Source organism: Gigantopelta aegis, chromosome 4 (genome assembly GCF_016097555.1).
Source record: "Gigantopelta aegis isolate Gae_Host chromosome 4, Gae_host_genome, whole genome shotgun sequence".
Lineage (NCBI taxonomy): Eukaryota > Metazoa > Mollusca > Gastropoda > Neomphalida > Peltospiridae > Gigantopelta > Gigantopelta aegis.
The window spans coordinates 99,169,293-99,189,474 of NC_054702.1; the positions used below are offsets into that span (position 1 = coordinate 99,169,293).

Here is a 20,182-nt window from a genome sequence, read left to right on the forward strand (position 1 = left end):
TTCACCATTATTTCGAGAAACATTATCTGTTATGTATTTGAGGTTAATGAAATAAAACAGTTTAATAGACATATAACGTATAGATAATAAAATGTTCCTTATTGTCAATCACATTTCCTTTCTATGTCACTACCCACAAAATTACTGATCCAGTTTACTCTTCAAACATCTGAAAATAAACTAATCGGCACAAGGAAGGTAATGTTTTATTTAATGACGCACTCAACACATTTTATTTACGGTTATATGGCGTCGGAAAAAATTCGGCACAAATTTATCAGTAAATTTATTATTAATTTACTTAATTGTAAGATAAAAAATAAAAATAGTTGGTACTAACCAGGGATGCAACGTTTAAAAAGGACACTTCCGGTATTCATGAAGGAGATGCAACGTTTAGAAAGGGCACCTACATTATTCAGAAGTACACAAAGTTTTGAAAATACACGAATCGGAACAAATTTATCACTAAATTTATTATTGTTTTACTTAAATGTACGATAATATATAGCTGGTTAGTGGCCAATGGCGGGTGCACGATTGGTTTAAGGACGGGGTGAAACATTTAAAAAGCTCACCTCCGATATTCAAGGAGGGGACGCAACGTTTAGAAAGGGCACCTACGTTATTCAAAAGTACACTAATATGCATGGATTATCCATATGGTGTTCTTACACAAAATATCAACTTGACCGATTATATGTTTTCCACTAGATTTGTCTGGAAATTTTGAGGAGGGGTGTTCAAATTCCAACACCATCCCCTTGGATCCGCGCCGAAAAATATCAGCTTTATTCAAAACACAGCATAAAGTTATATCCTACATCATTAATAATTTATTCTGTATTTGTTTCAGACAGGAATATAGATAAAGCTTTAAAAACGAATATGGCATTCTCTGATGTATTATTAATGTCTATAACCTAAAACTCTCTAGGGAGGACAATCCTGTTTGATGTGTCAGCTCTATAATATTGATAACCCGTATCTTTCCGCCATATCAGTGTAGGACACAGTTTTGTTTAACTATGAACCACGAGGTTTACGGTTATTGGTCCAGTAAACGACTTTCACGCGGAATGTCAAATAAAACATAAAATGGCCGTGAAACAAACATTTTCTAATATCACCCATAAATAATGCAAGTAGTTGCGCATTTGTGTGACGTAAAAAAAATGGATCTAATGTTTCACTTAAATGATAACACAAATGAAATCTTTTCGTGTATGCCGTAGTTGACAGTACAAAATGTTACTGTACGTTTGTACGTGTGTGAGACAGATAAACAGATAAACAGAGGCAGGGAAAGAGAGAGAGAGAGAGAGAGAGAGAGAGAGAGAGAGAGAGAGAGAGAGAGAGAGAGAGAGAGAGAGAGAGAGAGAGAGAGAGAGAGAGAGAGAGAGAGAGGGGATATACAATGGAGGAGCTATGTAATCTATATGTATAATCGGCCTATTAAAAATGCATTACATTATAAATCGTGGGTCCCATTTTACGAAGTGATCTTAACATTAACATCACCTTAATATAATAGTATGAACTGTCATTCTAGTACTAGTATAGAGATTCACAAAACGGAGATTTATACAACCTAGCGTCGTTGCCAAACGCCACGTCATTGCGTTTCACAAATGAGTGAATGAATGAATGAATGTTTGACACCCCAGCACGAACAATACATCGGCTATTGGGCTGTTTCACAAATGAATGAGTGAATGTTTGACACCCCAGCACGAACAATACATCGGCTATTGGGCCGTTTCACAAATGACCAAATGAGTGGAAATTCAACGAAACATGACTATTCTTCTATAGACTCCACACTATAATCCTACTCGAATAATTGCCACGAAATGTCAAGCTCTGTTCATTTATTTTATATAAGATTAATGTGATATTACAGCTTAAAGTAACCTTCGTCAGGGTAGGTGTATGTATCCCAAAAAAGGGCCAAACACATAGTAACTATATCTAAGTTTATATTAAAACGGGTGGGGGAAGTATGAGTGTCATGAAGGTGTCCCCCACCCTTCCAATATATATTTATTAAATACGTTATATATTGTGTCTGAACCCAATAACCTGTTAATAATCGCTTTCAAACGTATGGACCGACTGGAAAGGATTCATTCAACATAACCTTACATGTGCCCATGTAAGAATCCATCAAATGCGGTCTTGTGGGGTAGAAAAAATGATATTTCGGCCTGGGTCGAGGTTTGCTACATGACATTCTCACATGAGCTAGCTCTACCTCGCATATAAATGAGGTAAAAGAAAACGTCGCAATTAGTATTTAAAAACCAAACGATAAGCAGATGCTATTCAACATGTATACACATGTTCATTTGTCTCTTGATACAGCTGTCGCGGTGCTTTAAGCAAACCGCTAACAAATGATTAATAATTACTGAGCAATTGTGTGAACAGATAATTGTTGGATGTTTCCATCACATCAGACAAACATAGGATTAACATGGTATCGATCATAGCCAACCACACCGGCGATTAAACTGCATCATCAAATGGGAAGGTTGACAAGCGTAAGGTCTAGCTAATTTTATCCTAAACGGATATTAAACACGCTTTCCGGAATCGGTTATGATAGCGCCAAGGATATTTTCAGTTGTGTAATCACTACAAACTTCAACATTGTTAAGATACCAAGATCAGTATATGTGATGATAGCACCGATAATATTTTACGTTTTGAAATCACAACAAACGTCGACATGGTTAAGAAGACGAGGCCAGTAGAATCTATGTTATGATGACACCAAGGACATTTAAAGTTTTGGAATCACTACGAACTTATACATTGGTAACAAGTCACGGCCAGTACAAACTATATATCAGCTGCTGTGATATTTTATAATATTTATAATAATTTTAAAGGATATTTAAATGACTTGCATTATTTAACGACAGTTTATGATTTACACAAGAGAAAATCAGTTGAATATCTATGGAGTCAATGTAGATAATTTATGCGTACATTCATATGAATGGGAGTTTCTTTTCAATAATGAAAGTACCAGAGAGACAGAAATGATAGTATCTACCAAAAAGACACCAGGAGACCTGGGATGCCGATAACGAATGTGATGTGGGTCTGTGTAGACGACCTACGTCTATGAGACAAATATGGACGCTGACTTTATACCATGGAGTTGAAACGTCTGCTTGTCCTAATCACTGTACTTGTCGTCTACCTATGTCTTGGGTCCGTCATGTTCACGGCTTTAGAACAAGATGCAGTCAACGAGCGCGTAACTGTATTTAGTGACGCCGTGAACGCATTTATTGGTAAGTCAAAAATTATACATACATACATACATATATATATATATATATATATATATATATATATAGCCTATATGATTGTCTGTCTGTCTGTCTGTGTTTGTCTATATATGTATATTGTCTTTAACGTCTTGTAAAATTTGTACCAGGGCCCCGTTCCACGAAACGATCTTAACATTAAGATCACCTTTAGTGCATAAGGTAATTAATAAGATCTTAGTAAACACACATTTTATTTTTGCAAAAAAATATACATTTTGTAGGCATACATACATATTTATATATAAAATAATATAGTGTGCACATTGCGGGGAATGATATGTAGCATCGGGTTACAATCAATAAAATTCTATAGTAAATGGGTAATGCATGCATAGCAATAATATACAATATAATAACATATGTCATGTATCAATGTTGTCTGTTTTATGCGTGGTAGCAGTGTTCAAATAGTTACACAATTTAATTAGATGTTTTGAATTGTCGCTGGACAGTAGTTGCGTTAATTTAAATGTTGATGGTTTATTATAATAAAAAGGTTTAATATATTTATCTCTTATGTTACAGAAGAAAGGACACACTAGAACAAAGTGATATTCGTCTTCTACTACATTCATATTGCACAGACGACAAATTCTATTATTCCTGTCAATATTGTGGTATCTGCCCGTTTCTATAAAGAGATTATGGGAAGATAATATATATTTACTCAAAATATGTTTGTATTTCAAGGCAATAGGTTTCTGAAGATAAGGTTGTAAGCAATAATTATTAACAACGAATTTGTATAACAGACATTTTTGAGAATTGTTGAATACAGCATACATAGATTGGATAAATTGATCAGTCATTCTCTGTTTGAATAGTGATATAAATGTATTGCGATTTTCTACATTTTGATTATACCATATGTGACCAAAACCATTAATGAGAAGCAGATCTCTTATTTGACTAATCCAGTTAACAGAACGTGGTTTTCTTATGCACTCGTCATATAGGGTGTTATAACACTTTCAAAATACAGTTATCTGTATTCAACAAATTTATCCAATATTTAACCATACGGATGTTCCTACTTATGTACAAAGGTGATCTACCTAATTCAAAATAGACCATCATATTAATAGTGCTCCTTTTCACGCCTAAAATACGTTTACAGAATTGTAAATGTAGGATCTCGTGACTATTTGCTTTGTTAAAACCCCAAACTTCGCAGCCATAATTTAAAATACTGCTAACATATGTATCAAACAGTGATAGTAATGTTTCTACATTTAAGAAATAGTTACTAGTTTTACCAAATAGAGCAGCCATAGCTTTTCTACCTTGGTTGCATATTACCTTAATTTTATTAAATTTTCCATTATAATAAAGACAGACCCCAAGATAGTTAAAACTGTCAACAATTTCTAAATCGGTTTCGTGGTATGTCCACCTTTCTTCAGGTTTCACATTTCCACCTTTTCTGAATACTACAATTTTACTTTTATTAATATTTACTTTTAAATTCTATTTATTTGAATATATATACAAAGTGTCCAACATACTCTGCAATTCAAGCGCACTTTCGGAGAACAATACTGTATCATCGGCATACATCAGTAGACAGAGATGAAGCATATTTAACTGGTATAGTCGGTCGGTGGAATTTAACAGTTCCATTTCTAGATCGTTAACAAATAAAGAAAACAAGAATGGCGAAAGAGCTTCTCCCTGAATTAGACCGGATTTGTACCAGAAAGATTCAGATATATTTCCCAGATATTTCACACATGATTTTATCTGACCATACATTGATTTTACAACATTTACAAGCTTGCTATTTAATCCTAATTTATAAATTTTTAGCAAAAATGCCTTATGCTCAACTGTATCAAATGCTTTACTAAAGTCAATGAAAGCACAATAGTCTTTTCTTACTGCCAAGCATAATAGTTATAAGACTGCAGAGCAAAAATAGCGTCAACTGTGCTAAAACCGGGCTTAAACCCAAACTCTTATCCTTATGATCGGTTCTTGGAACGGGGATCAGGTCTGAGTATTCTTCGTTTTTATAAATTAATTATACTTACTTACTTATAGTCCGTCATTATTATCAGTTTGATGCCTTTTTCTCCATTTCTTTCCATGTTTTCTCCATCTACTTTATTTCGCTTTCCATGTCTTTTTGGCCAAATAATTATCGGTCTTTTTCTTCTACTTCACTGGACGGGGATCGGTGCGCGCGCGCGTGCGTGCGTGCGTGTATCCATGTAACTGCTTGCCGTATATTGTTTGCTAGAGATTTCCTCAGCCTATGTGCTAACCACCTCAGTTTTCTCTTCTTTATTTCGTTTTCTATGGATAATTGTTTTAGTAGAGCGGCAAAGCACTAGAATCGTTCACTGATGGCCGCCATATTGAATTCCAGTATGGCGGCCAAAATTACCATATTTGTGTCTATATCCCCTGTTCTATTGCACCTAGGACCAAAATTCAAGTGTCTATACTATGTTTTAGATGTCTGGGAACATTTTGGCAGTGTCAGAATTTACGCCAGAAGGCCGCTATATTGGATTTCAAGATGGCCGCCATATGTTTTACATTACTTCGTATCTCACTTGCTATAGCACTTAGGAAGAAACATCAAGACTCTATACCCATGTTCTTGATACCTAGGAACAGTTTTAATATGTGAAAATTGTCATCATAGGGCCGCCATATCGGAATTCAAGATGGCCGCCACATTATTTGACATGCATTTTTCCATGATAGACTGATGTCGCGTATCATGTCACTGAGAAAGATATTATATCGATAGATGGCAGCCATATTCAATTTCAAGATGACGGCTGCATTGCAGGTCCTTTTCAGTGTCAATGAGCATACCAAGATACCTGTCAACATATCATAGTTCCCGTCTCCTACTTACAGCAGGTCCCGTAACATTTGGAAAGTGGGGTGCATTCCAGGTCTGCCTTGAAGCACTTGCAATTCCCCTTGCAAGACTTGGCGCATTTGCATGATATCAGTTCAAGGCAAGCTGCCTCAGCGATAGGCAAGGTGGTCCAGTTCGGAATATAACCGGCAGTTTGGGATGTCTTCCATCCCCAATCAGTAACGTCTGAAATTACAGGTTGTAATTCTAGTGATTGTCCCCACACATGCCCTGATTGGTAGGATGACCTCTTAATATGTTGCTCTAAGGCAGCTCGTGTTGGACGGATGTTCTCAATGTTATATGACATTTTTGAGAATAGTGTCATCTGTGCCATATTGACATGCATCTCATCAGTACATACGGACAACTAATCGTTCCAGTTTCAGAATGACTTCCTCTGGTATGTTTACTGTGTATGGCAATGACAGGGTAACAAAATAGTCGGTGATCTCTGGCCATGCAAGCCATGTCTTCCATGCAGATTTCTTCCCATGGTTGGTGAAGTAGGACGTTACGTCGAAGCCGGTGAATGCATGAAAAAACAACAATCCTTTGGCCATCTCAGGACATAGTGCAGAGGCAATCTCATGAATCGGGATGTATCTGAAATCCTTGCCAGTTCCGAATGCGATCCAGAGTTGCTCAATGTTTGGTAAACCTTTGAAATGAGCAACAGCCAGCACAACGACATCTGTATCAACTGTTCTTATCATCACCGACTTGAAACCGCAGTTCATGGCGTCTTTGACATGAAGAAGCATCCGGGTGTCTGTCTCTTCGTGTGAGCATGGTTGAAGTTTGTCTGTGTTCTGGCCATCTCTAGAGCTAACGACAGAGTCCAATAGGGTGGATACGATGACCTTGTCTCCTGCGTCCTTGGAAACACTCCTGCCCCAGGAACTAGGAAGAGTTCATCTTTATTGTCATCATTTCGTAAGAAGTTTTTCCAGTTCCCTGGAAGCTTGGCATGGCGAAGGTTTTCGATTTCCCAATTGGAAGAAAATGCACAACAGCTGCACCATCCATGACTGTTACTTCTACGACAGGGTATTCGCGACAGCTGAATCTTTCTTTGTCTTGAGGCATCCAACTAGATGTGATTTTTTCCCCTGTTTCAGTTTTCCAGATGAAGACAGTGATGGAGGATATTTCTGGTTTTCGTGCTTGAGAACTCCTGGATGTCACCTTCTCTGGTCTGGCTAACAATGTAGAGTCGGGAAAACAATGCACAGTCACTCTTCGGTTCCGTGATTTTCTGCTTGTCCTTGGATTGATCCGCATGCTTTGGTTTGCGGAAAAGCGGAAGTGAATTCCGTGGAATCGTTGCACTGATTGATGTCTCGTTTTTCAGAAGGCGTTCCTCGATGAAGGTTCGGTACTTGCTCTCTCCTAGAGTGTGAATTTGCTCCAGACTTTCCACCACACTCTGCGGCATGACATCCTGCGAATCAATCGTTAACAAGTCCTTAGTGCGATAAAGGAATGGATTCCCCAAACTCATCCATTACTGCAACGAGGGAACGCACCACATCGGCAAAGGCTTTTTGCTGAGTTGTGCTCTGTTCATGATGTTTTGGGTTGGTGTCCATGATCATGACTAGATGTGGTCCGGCTACCATCCAGCGTCGTAGGGCACTTGGATCTTCTGTCAACCCGATGGCTCCACCATCACCCTTGACTTGAGCATTCATCTGCTCATGCGCATGATCCAGACCAATCGCGGAGTAGAGATTTCCAGTCTTATTTGATGTGAATGCACCACGCATGAAGTGTTCATGAACATCTGGGCACTGCTGAGCAAGGCTTGTCATGTCCCTTATGTGTACAGAGATCCAACGGGCATAGTGGACATGGTCCATAGCAAAGAACCATGGGGCTAGTTGAGACAATGTCTGCACGTACAAGTCAAAGTCCGATGTCCGAATGGCTTGCACAAATGCCAACAATGTCAACTCCAGATCAAGCACCGTGCTCCATAATCGAAACATAGGGTGAGCCTTGCTTCTCTGTTCACACCATTCTGTGAAGCTCTCCTCGGAGACTGGAACCTCACGATCAGCTGATTCTTTATCCCTTTCGAAAGCTTGTCTTTGGAGAATATAGAGTGAGGAAGCTGTAACCTAATGCATGTCTAATAATGTGACGGCCATCTTGAATTCCAATATGGCGGCCCTATGATGACAATTTTAACATATTAAAAATGTTCCTAGGTATCAAGAACATGGGTATAGAGTCTTGATTTTTCTTCCTAAGTGCTATAGCAAGTGAGATACGAAGTAATGTAAAACATATGGCGGCCATCTTGAAATCCAATATGGCGGCCCTCTGACATAAATGAGACACTGCCAAAATGTTCCCAGACGTCGAAAACATAGGTATAGATACTTGAATTTTGGTCCTAGGTGAAATAGTACAGGAAATATGGGCAAAAATATGGTAATTTTGGCGGCCATATTGGAATTCAATATGGCGACCACCAGGGGGCGCGAATTTTTGGGATCCATTTTTTAAAATGATCCTTAGGTACCATAGACCCCTTGTGCAAAGTTTCATGCTTTCTTCAAGAAGTGAACGATTCTGGTGAAAAATCTACCTTAGCTGCTCCACTATTTGGTCATTCCCATAATGTATGTTAGGTACCTTATCTGACAGCTTTAGGTGTATGATTCTGCGAAGGCATTTTTTGATGAAGGTCTTTAATCCTGGTTCTGTCTTATTTTCGTCTTCTACGAGTGAAACAAATTGTTCATTTCGTTGTCAATAATGCATTCTATTGTCACACAGGCAATGAAAATAAACTTTAATATACATAACAAAATTGCAACAAGAGGTGGTATGCCTAATAAAATGAAATGTTTCTGACGATGTTTTGTGAGTAACAGAACAACTGAATTAAATGCTAGCATAACATCACTGCTATGTATTTTAGCTTGCATCACTAAATCTTTTCTAATATTCTTTAAAATATTCAATGTACTCATTTCCCTACGTTCAATTTGGCTATTAAAATGAAGATGCAAATATACCAATTTATTACCCATATGGGCTCAAATATACGGGGTAATATTTTTTCGATCTCTGCACAGTGTGCAGATTGCTTCTACAGTCAATGATTGGCTGGCTTTAAAAAGACAAGATTTGATTGGCAATTACATACTGCCGGGACTACTTTTTGTTCATTCATGATTCCATTCATCGGTCAAACTATTACTACGAACTTCAAATATTTTTTTACAATACGAACATTTACGGAATTAAAAATCAAAATATATGTACAAATGTTTAAAAATGTTTTTATTTTATTATTTTGACTGGTTTTTTTTGGAACTATTCTTTGGTGGATACTTTTGGGTGTGCACCGGTAACGGCGCGTATGAATATATTGTTATGACTGGTAGAGCTTGTTAGTTGTTACAGCAGCGAGAACGTAAATATACTTTTAAAATCGTTAAAGATTGACAATGGGTAATAAAGAGAATAACCAACTCACTACGAGGAATTACGGATTATCTGTCCCTCGTGAATTAATGCTGTAAAACCCTCGCCAGAGGCTCGGGTTTACAACATTAATTCACTCTCAAACCATAATCTCCCCATTGAAACAGGTAGATGGACACGAATATCACTACATGATAGAATATGTCCCCTCTGCAACGGTAACGACATCGGAGACGAGTTCCATTATATACTTAAATGTCCATTTTTTAAAGAACCCAGAATTATTTACTTACCACAATACTGTCAATCAAAACCTAATACATATAAATTTTATAATATCTTCAACAGCAAGAAAACCGTAAATTGTCAATTTTCTGTAAATGTATTATGAATACCTTTAAGTCCCCCGGCTAAAATACCTATATGGATATGTATTTTATGTATGTATGTATATATAAATATATATATATTTGTTTATTTATTTATTTATTTATTTATTTATGTGAAATACTTATACGTTTGCCATCTTATCAAAATATATGTATAATTGTATTATGTACCTCATATGCCGTGGTTTACGGCCTGAGAGTAAATAAAGTTCTGTTCTGTTCTGTTAGTTATTCTCTAAATGTAGTATTGTCACCATTTATATTGTATGTATATAGGATAACGCTAGAGCTTTCAAGTATCGTTAGTTAGCAAAACTGAACCCGATAATTTTGTTCTTTGTGCAGAAAAGTACATTTTTAATAAAAGTAAATTAATATTTATCATGGAAAACGAGAACACATCGAAATAACCACGCCATGAATATGACAACACATACTCAAGCAAATCAACTGTTCAAGATTACAACACAAATGTCATATTACAATTAATTTATCACGAATGCAATCACACATATGCAGTCGTACCTAAGCTGGAAAGAATCACACATAATTAATGACATCAAATCCCGAAAGAATAGAGAATACTGCCGTCGACAATATGTACTAGAGAGCTATCCCAGAAAAAGCATTTATCATTGGTAGCCATCCAAGAATCTTGTCGTTTGGCACTGTAATAAATGCTTCCTATTTAAACATTAAAAGGGATATTTTTATTTATAACCCCCCCCCCCCCAAAAAAAAAAAAATAATAAAAAAACCCACACAAAACAACCCAATAACCCAAAATTAAAATTAAAAACGACAAAATTTAAGTCCTAAGAAATGCTAACTGTTTTGTCAATAAAATAAAATACACAAAATAGATAAAAATTCATAATTCCATAGACTAACAAATTATTTGACAAGAACTAGATGTATAGAAGTCTTGGAAGGTAGCAAAAATAAAGTCAGAAAGACTCGTGTGTAGTAGTATTGGTATAGAGTGCTCCTACTGGCAGTAGTTAGTGGAAAATTCCTTATTAGTTCAGTTGGAAGAGCGCTGGACTATCACAGTGAGGGTCTCTGGTTCGAATTCTTTCAGTGGAGGTTGATTTATCTGTTACAAATATATATTATAAAATATTTTAAAATATGAGTGAGATAATAGTGTTATAAGTCACCCGTGAACTTTTAGAGGATTGATTGACGTTAAATACCATAACAGATTGTTTCTAACACGTTAATGCGATTGGGTATGTTTTTAAACAAACAGTTGTAAAGTAAACTGTATCTAACACGAATGTAGTATTCAATTTCTTACAAATTCTCAAAACCCGCAAGTTACACATCTTTTGAGATTAACACATTTATGATGCATGCTCCTACACAGTGAACATAAGTAGAAATCGGTATCTATGTTAATGTCAGTGGATGGTTTGGCTTTGACATTTTCGTCACCACTAATCAGATGCGATTAAAATCGATATACCTAACATACGTAACACTGAAAGCAGGTCCACATATATAGTAGCACTGTTAGCACTATTAAAATCTATATTGATATTATTAGGTTTTGACTCGTTTTACAGACAACTCAACAGACATCAATGTGGAGGAGCTATACAATCTTCTAAAGCTGGCAAGTATACACAACGGGTTGGTATATGACGTCATCAGCAATGGGACAACTCGAGACAAGTGGGATTTCGGGTCAGGTTTTGGCTTTGCTGTGTCAGTAGTGACAACAATAGGTGAGTGAAAAAATCATTTATAGAAAAACTTTACCTCAAAGATGAATAGAAAAACACTAAAACGAATTTACTACTACTACTACTACTACTACTACTACTACTACTACTACTACTACTACTACACTTTCAGACGAATCTTTTTTTTTTTAAATTCTGACACCTCCCTCATTTACATTTCAATCTGTACCTAAATGTTATTGATCTTATTCAACTTAAATGCTATTATTTACACCACTCCCGCAACAATTTATATATTAACATAAATAGATTATAGTATACTCATTTAAAGTTTCAAAATCATTCCAATTTAAAGATTCAAGATGAATGAAATTGCATTCAATCATATCACATTCAAATTAATTGGTTTAGCCACAATCTGAAATAAAAACCTACGTATATATTTATTTTAACTTGTAGGTTACGGGAACCTTGCACCATACACTATGAAAGGCAAACTGGTGTGCGTGTTTTACGCCCTCGTTGGCATTCCCATATCCATAATCATACTCAGCGCTCTCGGACAGAAGCTGGCCCAGGTTTTCGCGAGGATCAACAAACTAAAACTGTGTTCCCAGAAGCCGGTGGTGAACAAGGTAGTCAACATGGTGATCATCATCACTCTTGGTATGGTGGTCATGTTCGTAGCGCCAGCCACTGTTCTGCACGTCATGGAGGACTGGGGCTACATGGAGTCGCTGTATTTCTGCTTCATAACGCTCAGCACCATAGGATTTGGAGATCTCATTATTGGTAAGTGGGATTCGAGATTACAATGAGGATTGGGGCTATATGGAGTCTCTGTATTTCTGTTCGATAACGCTCAGCACCATAGGGTTTGGAGACCTTATTATTAGTAAATGTGCTTCGAGATTACAATAAATCGCTGTATTTGTTTCATAACGCTCAGCACAATAGGATTTGGAGATCTCATTATTGGTAAGTGGACTTCGATATTACAATTACGACACAATGATGGTTGTCGTTATGTCAGTGTACATATATATATAGTCGAACTTGGTCTAACGGCCACCTCTATATTACGGCCCCCTTACCGGTAACGGCCACCCTGAAGTCCCCCCCAACACGTTTCTTTCTTTATTTGACCTCTATAGAACGGCCACCTGTCCAAAGCGGCCAGCATTTGTCAACAAAAATAAGCTCAGAACCTGCTTTAGCGGCCAAAATATTATTTTAAAAAATAAATCAAATTCGTCCCACCACAAATGACTACAGCGATTTAGTTCCCAGTAAATCCCATTGTTTTCTGCAATGCCGCCATTGTGGTGTCACGTGACCGGAATGTTTGGCTATTTGGCCTCAGATTACAGTTATCTTCCCATTTGGTTGTCCAAAATCCGGAAATTTGACCTATATAGAAACATATAGCGAAATTAATTGTGGTCTGAGGCCATTTGATTGACTCGACAAAAAAAAACAACTTATTGTGATGTTATCATATGATGTTATTGTCGTAAACAAATATACGTTTACTGGGAAACTGGGAAACTCTATTAACGTGCCCCTATCCACGAAGGTTCAGGCACGCCCACCACGGATTTAGCCTCTGACTTCGCCAGTGACTAACTCCGGAGCAGGGGGGGGGGGGGGGGGGGGTAAGTTTGAGGTGGGCGGAATTTGGAAAAAAGCCATTTAGTAAAGTCAGCGCGAGCGCGGACCAAATAGCAGACACTTCGCAAACTTGAAGTACACCGAGTGGGAGCCGTGCTCTGATTGGCTGAATTTCGATTCCTCGGTGAAGCCTGACAAATACCTAAGTCTACAAAGAGTAACTGCATCCAAAGACACGCCTGGACTCTAAAATGTGACCCAAAATAGGTAAGACTGCTCAGCCAAAAAGTTTTTAAGGTGATTTTGAGCAATTGAACGGGCGCCGAAATAAAATGCGTTAGACTACTTATAAAAAAATAAACATAAGAATTTTGAACTCGATCGAAAACATTTAAAGTCTAACTAGCCCAATAAAAGAGGTTGGTACTCACGGAGGAAAAGGTTGTTAGGAGGTTGGGGGCTACGGCGAGCCGATGAAGTCGGTGGCGTCCAGATGTGGAAGATCATGCCGGTAGGGAGAGGCTGCTACCATCTTGGTGATGTGACTGTAATCGCTCCCCGCGATGATTTTGAGGACACGATGTAGTGACGGGTTGTCCATCTCCTTAAGTAGCAGCGCTTGATTGTATCTTCCCCTCCGGCGAATGGTGACGCAAACTGCGTTGATATCCACATCAACCTGGACTCGATGGACAGCAAAGTCCCCTTCATCGGGCTCGGTAGGTAGCGGGTGGTACGCATTGTGCTTCGGCTCACTAATGAGTTGGCGCACGTCCTCTATGTTGATCTTCATCAGCTGTTGGAACCGCGGATGGAGTCTGCCGGCCTTAAATGACCATGGTCCCTCTGTTGGTTTCTCTGGTTTCGGCGGTTGAGTAGGGCGACTTGGCTTGGCTGGGGTGGCACTCGGGGGAGTGGTCGCCTTCCTCTTAACCACAGCCGTCTTCCGGGCCTGGGTCTCAACGGATGTCGCCTGTTTAATCGGCGACAAGTCCGGAAACCCAGAAGTAAAGGCAGGCGGATCGGGTCTGTTGTACGGCGAATCGCAGATCACTGCGTCCAGCACGTCAACTTCCTCGGCTCCTGTTGAGGGGACGGTGATGACTGGGGCCGGAACCACTTCCATCTTCGTCTTCCTCTTCGGTTGAGTGGCGTTGGGCGGTCTAGCAGACGGAGTCGCTGCCGGCGGTTTAGCCGCCGGTTTTGTCTCCCCCTGCGCCGCCGCTGGCGCACGTCTCCGTTTCCTCCACCTTCCTTTCTTCTGTATGCGGTCTCCGTACACCAAGGTCACGGTTGCCCGTGACCCGGTGTACGAGACTCGATATTCCAGTAGCGCTCCGTAGGTAGCGATAAGTCCCCCCAGGTGGGGGGGGGGGGGGGGGGGGGTAACCGCACAGCACAGTCGATCACGTCTGTTCCCAAGGGCTGCATATTTGTAAGGTATACGTTTACTACTACTAAGCATTATTTTAATCCTTTTGTTAATTTGGTAAATGTCAACAGCTGTTCGGTTTCGGTGGTTGCATTATTTGCATTCGATAGTTCAGCTCGAATCGTTACTCAATAACAAGGCGACTTCCCATTGGCTGTAGCCTATGAAAGCAGAATGTATTACGGTATCTGATTGTTGCGGTATTATCAAAGGCAATTATAACCAAGGTGCCGGAGTAGTCCCCACCGTCAATCTACATGATTGTTGTTCACAAGCAGTTTGCACCAAGCGGTAAACATTAATGAATTTATTTAGGCCGGTATCATGGTATGCTTGGGTAAATCGCGACCTTTGTTTACCAAAATTATTTTGTTTGCCGGTCGCGACGTAACCCCAATGCAAGTACCATACCATTGGATTAGCGGGAACATAAAACTAATAATGAGTTAAACATGTCACCTAAGTAATAAATCCAAATTAAACAAATGTAAATTTCAGTTTTGTGTTATTTATTTATGAACCAACTGTCAAACAAAATGCCACCGAAAAATTGTAGAGTAGAAGTTATCAGGAAGTCGGAGAAAGATCGTTTAAGTGCTAGAAAGTATTGCGGTATTGGAATTAACAAAGGAAATCAAACTGTTACAACAGTTAATAATGAGATTTTATAGTGAAATATGTTAGGGTCTCGATTGAATATTTTAGGACCTCTATATAAAGGCCACCTGTTTATAACGGCCACTTTCTTTTGGTCCCTTGAGTGGTTGTTATATACAAGATCGACTGTATATATATATATATATATATATATATATATATATATATATATATATATATATATATATATATATATAATCATTTACGCTAGCGCTGTATTTCTGTTTCATAACGCTCAGCACAATAGGATTTGGAGATCTAATCATTGGTAAGTGGACTTCGAGGTTACATAACACAGTGATGGTTGTCGTTATGACAATATTCATGTAGTAATCATTTACACTCGCACTGCATTTCTGTTTCATAACACTCAGCACTATGCCATTTAGAGATCTCATTATTGGTAAGTGGACACTTTGCAAGTATAACAGCCTGTAACCGATTTATAAGCGAATGTCATAATCAATACTTTTAATCCACACATAGTAACGAGTATATAATGATCGTTTGTTAGAATAATCGTCAATGTAACTATTATATAGACTGACTGAGGTCGTATATATGTTACAGTACGACTGTGACACCAATGATTTCTTCTTCCAGCCAGTGCACCACAACCGGTATATCAAAGGCCGCGGTATGAACTACCCTGGCTGTGGGATGATGCATATAAAAGATCCCATGATACTAATCGAAAACAGTAGCATATAAAGTAGCGACAGCGGGTTTCCTCTCTCAATAAATGTGTATCTGACGCCATATAATCGTAAATAAAATGTGTTGAGTGCGTCGTTAAATAAAACATTTCCTTCCTTCCTTCCAATGATTTCTTCAAACCTCTAAACGTTTCAGTACTTTCTTGTAATCACTCGAAAGGACGAGTACTCGGGCTAGTATACACACGGCTTCCTCTGTTTACCAGTTACCACACATACATGATTCAAAAAGTCTTAGGTAGTCTGGAGTTGTTCGAGATACTGGTATATTCAAGAGCTATGGTGCAGGCACATGTACAGGGAAGGATTTTGGTCGAATCCCCCCTCTGCTCAATATTGTTTTTCCAACAATACATTTTCAAGGGTAACATGTCTTGAACCCCCCATTAACTTCCTTCACCAGGCTAGACCCCCTTCTAAAATTCCTGCACATGCTCCTGATGGTGATTTTAACACGTCTTACATCGAAGGGTGAATATCACATCACAAAAACCATGTAACTAATATATAGAGCCTATGCCATAGGTTTTCTCGAATGCGATTTTCATGTCGACGAGTTGTGTCAAAGCCATATTTTAACTAAGTGCGAAGCAATGTAGAAATATGGTTTTTACACATTACTCATGACAACCTATAACACACTGTTTGTATAGAAATTAATTTTCAAAACTATATATAAATCATTTGGATATTTTATTAATTATTAGGATATTTTGTTACGGTTACACCCCACATCTAATTACTTTTAATCGTGAACCTTTAATGACATATTTTACTTGTATTCAATCTAGTCACAGAGATGCATACCTTTTCTGGTTAGGTAATATTAATGTGTTTTGTTGCAACAGCCAAACATATTTTATAATGTCTAAATCTAGGTAAAGTGCCTTTAAAAATGTTTATTTGCCAGGAATTGAGAGGAAGAATCGAGAGGCGTTCCAAATCGCCATGTACGTGTGGATCCTGTTCGGCCTGGCCTACCTATCGCTCGTCATCAAGTACATCACAGACGTCCTGGTCACCGAAGTCGGCAAGGTCGAACGACGCACCATCCGCAGACTGGAGGTACATGTCGAAATACACAAACACGATATGTTCAGCGGACATTAATTAATTTAGGATATACGAAATGTTTTATTTAACGACACACTCAACACATTTTATCTGCGGTTATATGGCGTCAGACATATGGTTAAGGAACACACAAATATAAAGGAAACCCGCTGTCGCCACTTCATGGACTACTCTTTTCAATTAGCAGCAAGAGATATTTTGTATGTATCATTCCACAGAGAGGGTAGTACAAACCACGGACTTTGATATGCCAGTCGTGGTGCACTGGCTGGAACGAGAAATATATAACGCCGCTACAACGTATCCGCAATCTAATAGTATGTTGAATATTCATTATTAAATGTTTGACTTAGACTATAATTATGTGACAACCTAGTATTGTATCTGTTTTTGGCCAGTGCACCGGTGCTACTTTGGTGTGCAGATGACTATTTTAGGTGGTCCAATCAATAAATGGAACCTCCATCTAAAGTTTTTCAAGTATATGGTATTCTGACTAGTTTATTTTAAAGTATGTATCCTGTACAACATCCATACACATATGAGTATCATATCATTGCACTGTGCTGAATAAAAAAAACATCCCCAAAAAGGTGTACCACATAAAATTCCATGCATGTTGAAAGGAATCAATGTTCGGGCTCTTATAAAGACTGTTCTGAGTTTGTTGCTATTGTAAAATGTTTCTGACTAATAAAATCTTTTAACGACTAAACTATAGTTTCTTTCTTAGAATACCAGTGTATGTATAGTCGATGTGTTTCTGGTCGTCCTAATATTATATGTGTAAGTAGCTAGATTATTGGATTTGGTCTTCCAATAATTTCGTATGCACGAAACAAAATGCACATTAAGAAATAAATTGAAGTTTCACCTAGTACAAACATTAGAATGATCAAAAACACATTTTATATTCAGGCCCTGATAGAAAATTAAATTTAATATGCAATGTTTGACATTTAAACCAGTCGACATCTTAACAATGGCAACAAACCCAGGACAGTCCGTTTAAATGACACATCTCAAACAAGGTTTATAAATTAATAAATTAGCTCAGTCTGTACAGTGGATTTCATGCTGAAGGCAAGTTCATTTCCACTAGAGGCTGGCTCACACTTTGTCCTAATGCTGATCTTGTCACGTTTCACTTGTTCTTATTATCCTAATAATATCTGACTCTTAAATCTTTCATTTTCTTGACGCCATATAACTGTAAATAAAATGTGATGAGTGTGTTAAACAAAACATTTCTTTCATTTTCTTGTAGACTGAACTTGAAAGAATTCACGACAAGACAACAAATCTGAGACCATCAGTGAAAATGGGACACAGAAGTGAATTCCGTCACAGAGGTAAATTCAAGCAGGCAGCCCTGGATGCCATCAGACTGGAATCTGATAAAAGAAATGTTGAACTAGTCAGTGTCAATCATATATAACACAATGTCGAACTAGTCAGTGTCAATCATATATAACACAATGTCGAACTAGTTGGTGTCAATCATATATAACACAGTGATGAACAAGTCGATGTTGGTCATATATAAGAATGTTGAACTAGTCAGTGTCAATCATATATAACACAATGTCGAACTAGTCAGTGCCAATCATATATAACAATATTGAACTACTCAGTGTCAATCATATATAACACAATGTCGAACTAGTCAGTGTCAATCATATATAACAATGTTGAACTACTCAGTGTCAATCACATATAACACAATGTTGAACTACTCAGTGTCGAACATATATAACACAATGTCAAACTACTCAGTGTCAATCATATATAACACAATGTCGAACTACTCAGTGTCAATCATATACAACACAGTGATGAACAAGTCGATGTTGGTCATATATAAGAATGTTGAACTAGTCAGTGTCAATCATATATAAGAATGTTGAACTACTCAGTGTCAATCACATTTAACACAGTGATGAACAAGTCGGTGTTGGTCATATATAAGAATGTTGAACTAGTCAGTGTCAATCATATACAACACAGTGCTGAACTAGTCAGTGTCAATCATATACAACACAATGCTGAACAAATATGTGTTGATCATATATAACACAATGTTGAACAAGTCAGTGTCAATCATATATAACACAATGTTGAACTAGTCAGTGTCAATCAAATATAACACAATGTTGAACTAGTCAGTGTCAATCACATATAACACAATGGTGAACAAGTCAGTGTCAATCATATATAACATAATGGTGAACTAGGCAGTGTCAATCATCTATAACAATGTTGAACTACTCAGTGTCAATCACATATAACACAGTGATGAACAAGTCTGTGTTGGTCATATATAAGAATATAACACAATGTTGGACTAGTCAGTGTCAATCATATACAACACAATGCTGAACAAATATGTGTTGGTCATATATAACACAATGTTGAACTACTCAGTGTCAATCATATATAACAATGTTGAACTACTCGGTGTCAGTCACATATAACACTGTGATGAACAAGTCGGTGTTGGTTATATATAAGAATGTAACACAATGTTGAACTAGACAGTGTCAATCATATATAGCACAATGTTGAACTATAGTACTGTCGGAAATAGAAATAAAATGATTTCCATTGATTATTTCTCACATATTAAAGTGACAAGTAAATATTTTGTAAATGTCTATTTTAATGATAGTCTACCTAATTTAGCATTTACTTGTTTGGGCTCTCATTGATGTACACGGTGGTGTTTACTCTTGAAATTAAAAGAAAGATGTCAGTAAACAGGTCATTTGTGCACTTTATTGGAACAGACTGTAACACATTTTGGTCAACATAAGTCAATTTCATTGCTGTTACAATAGGTGAGGCACTGTTTCTGATGAAGGTTTACCCCTATCCCTCTCCAAAACTAAATATTTGTAGTCATTTATAAGTAACTTTTGAGCAAAACTGTCAAGAACCATTCTGAGTTTGTGATCT

The 20,182-nt window shown here is 37.7% G+C and overlaps 1 protein-coding gene across 1 annotated transcript; it reads left to right on the forward strand.

Annotated features, from left to right (window-relative positions):
* Window positions 1-2,438: 2,438 nt before the first annotated feature.
* On the forward strand, window positions 2,439-19,788 carry LOC121371551 (potassium channel subfamily K member 16-like). The gene is made up of 5 exons (XM_041497531.1): window positions 2,439-3,305; window positions 11,618-11,779; window positions 12,197-12,529; window positions 17,064-17,218; window positions 18,495-19,788. Exons 1-5 carry the CDS (start codon window positions 3,164-3,166, stop codon window positions 18,663-18,665), a joined length of 963 nt encoding a protein of 320 aa, XP_041353465.1. The 5' UTR covers window positions 2,439-3,163; the 3' UTR covers window positions 18,666-19,788.
* Window positions 19,789-20,182: the final 394 nt, after the last annotated feature.

Bases quoted from the DNA above. Each gene is read 5' to 3' on its own strand.
- LOC121371551 (XM_041497531.1), top strand. From the start codon at position 3,164: ATGGAGTTGAAACGTCTGCTTGTCCTAATCACTGTACTTGTCGTCTAC. The intron at 3,306-11,617 runs GTAAGTCAAAAA...CTCGTTTTACAG, and splicing joins CGCCGTGAACGCATTTATTG to ACAACTCAACAGACATCAAT. The intron at 11,780-12,196 runs GTGAGTGAAAAA...TTTAACTTGTAG, and splicing joins GTCAGTAGTGACAACAATAG to GTTACGGGAACCTTGCACCA.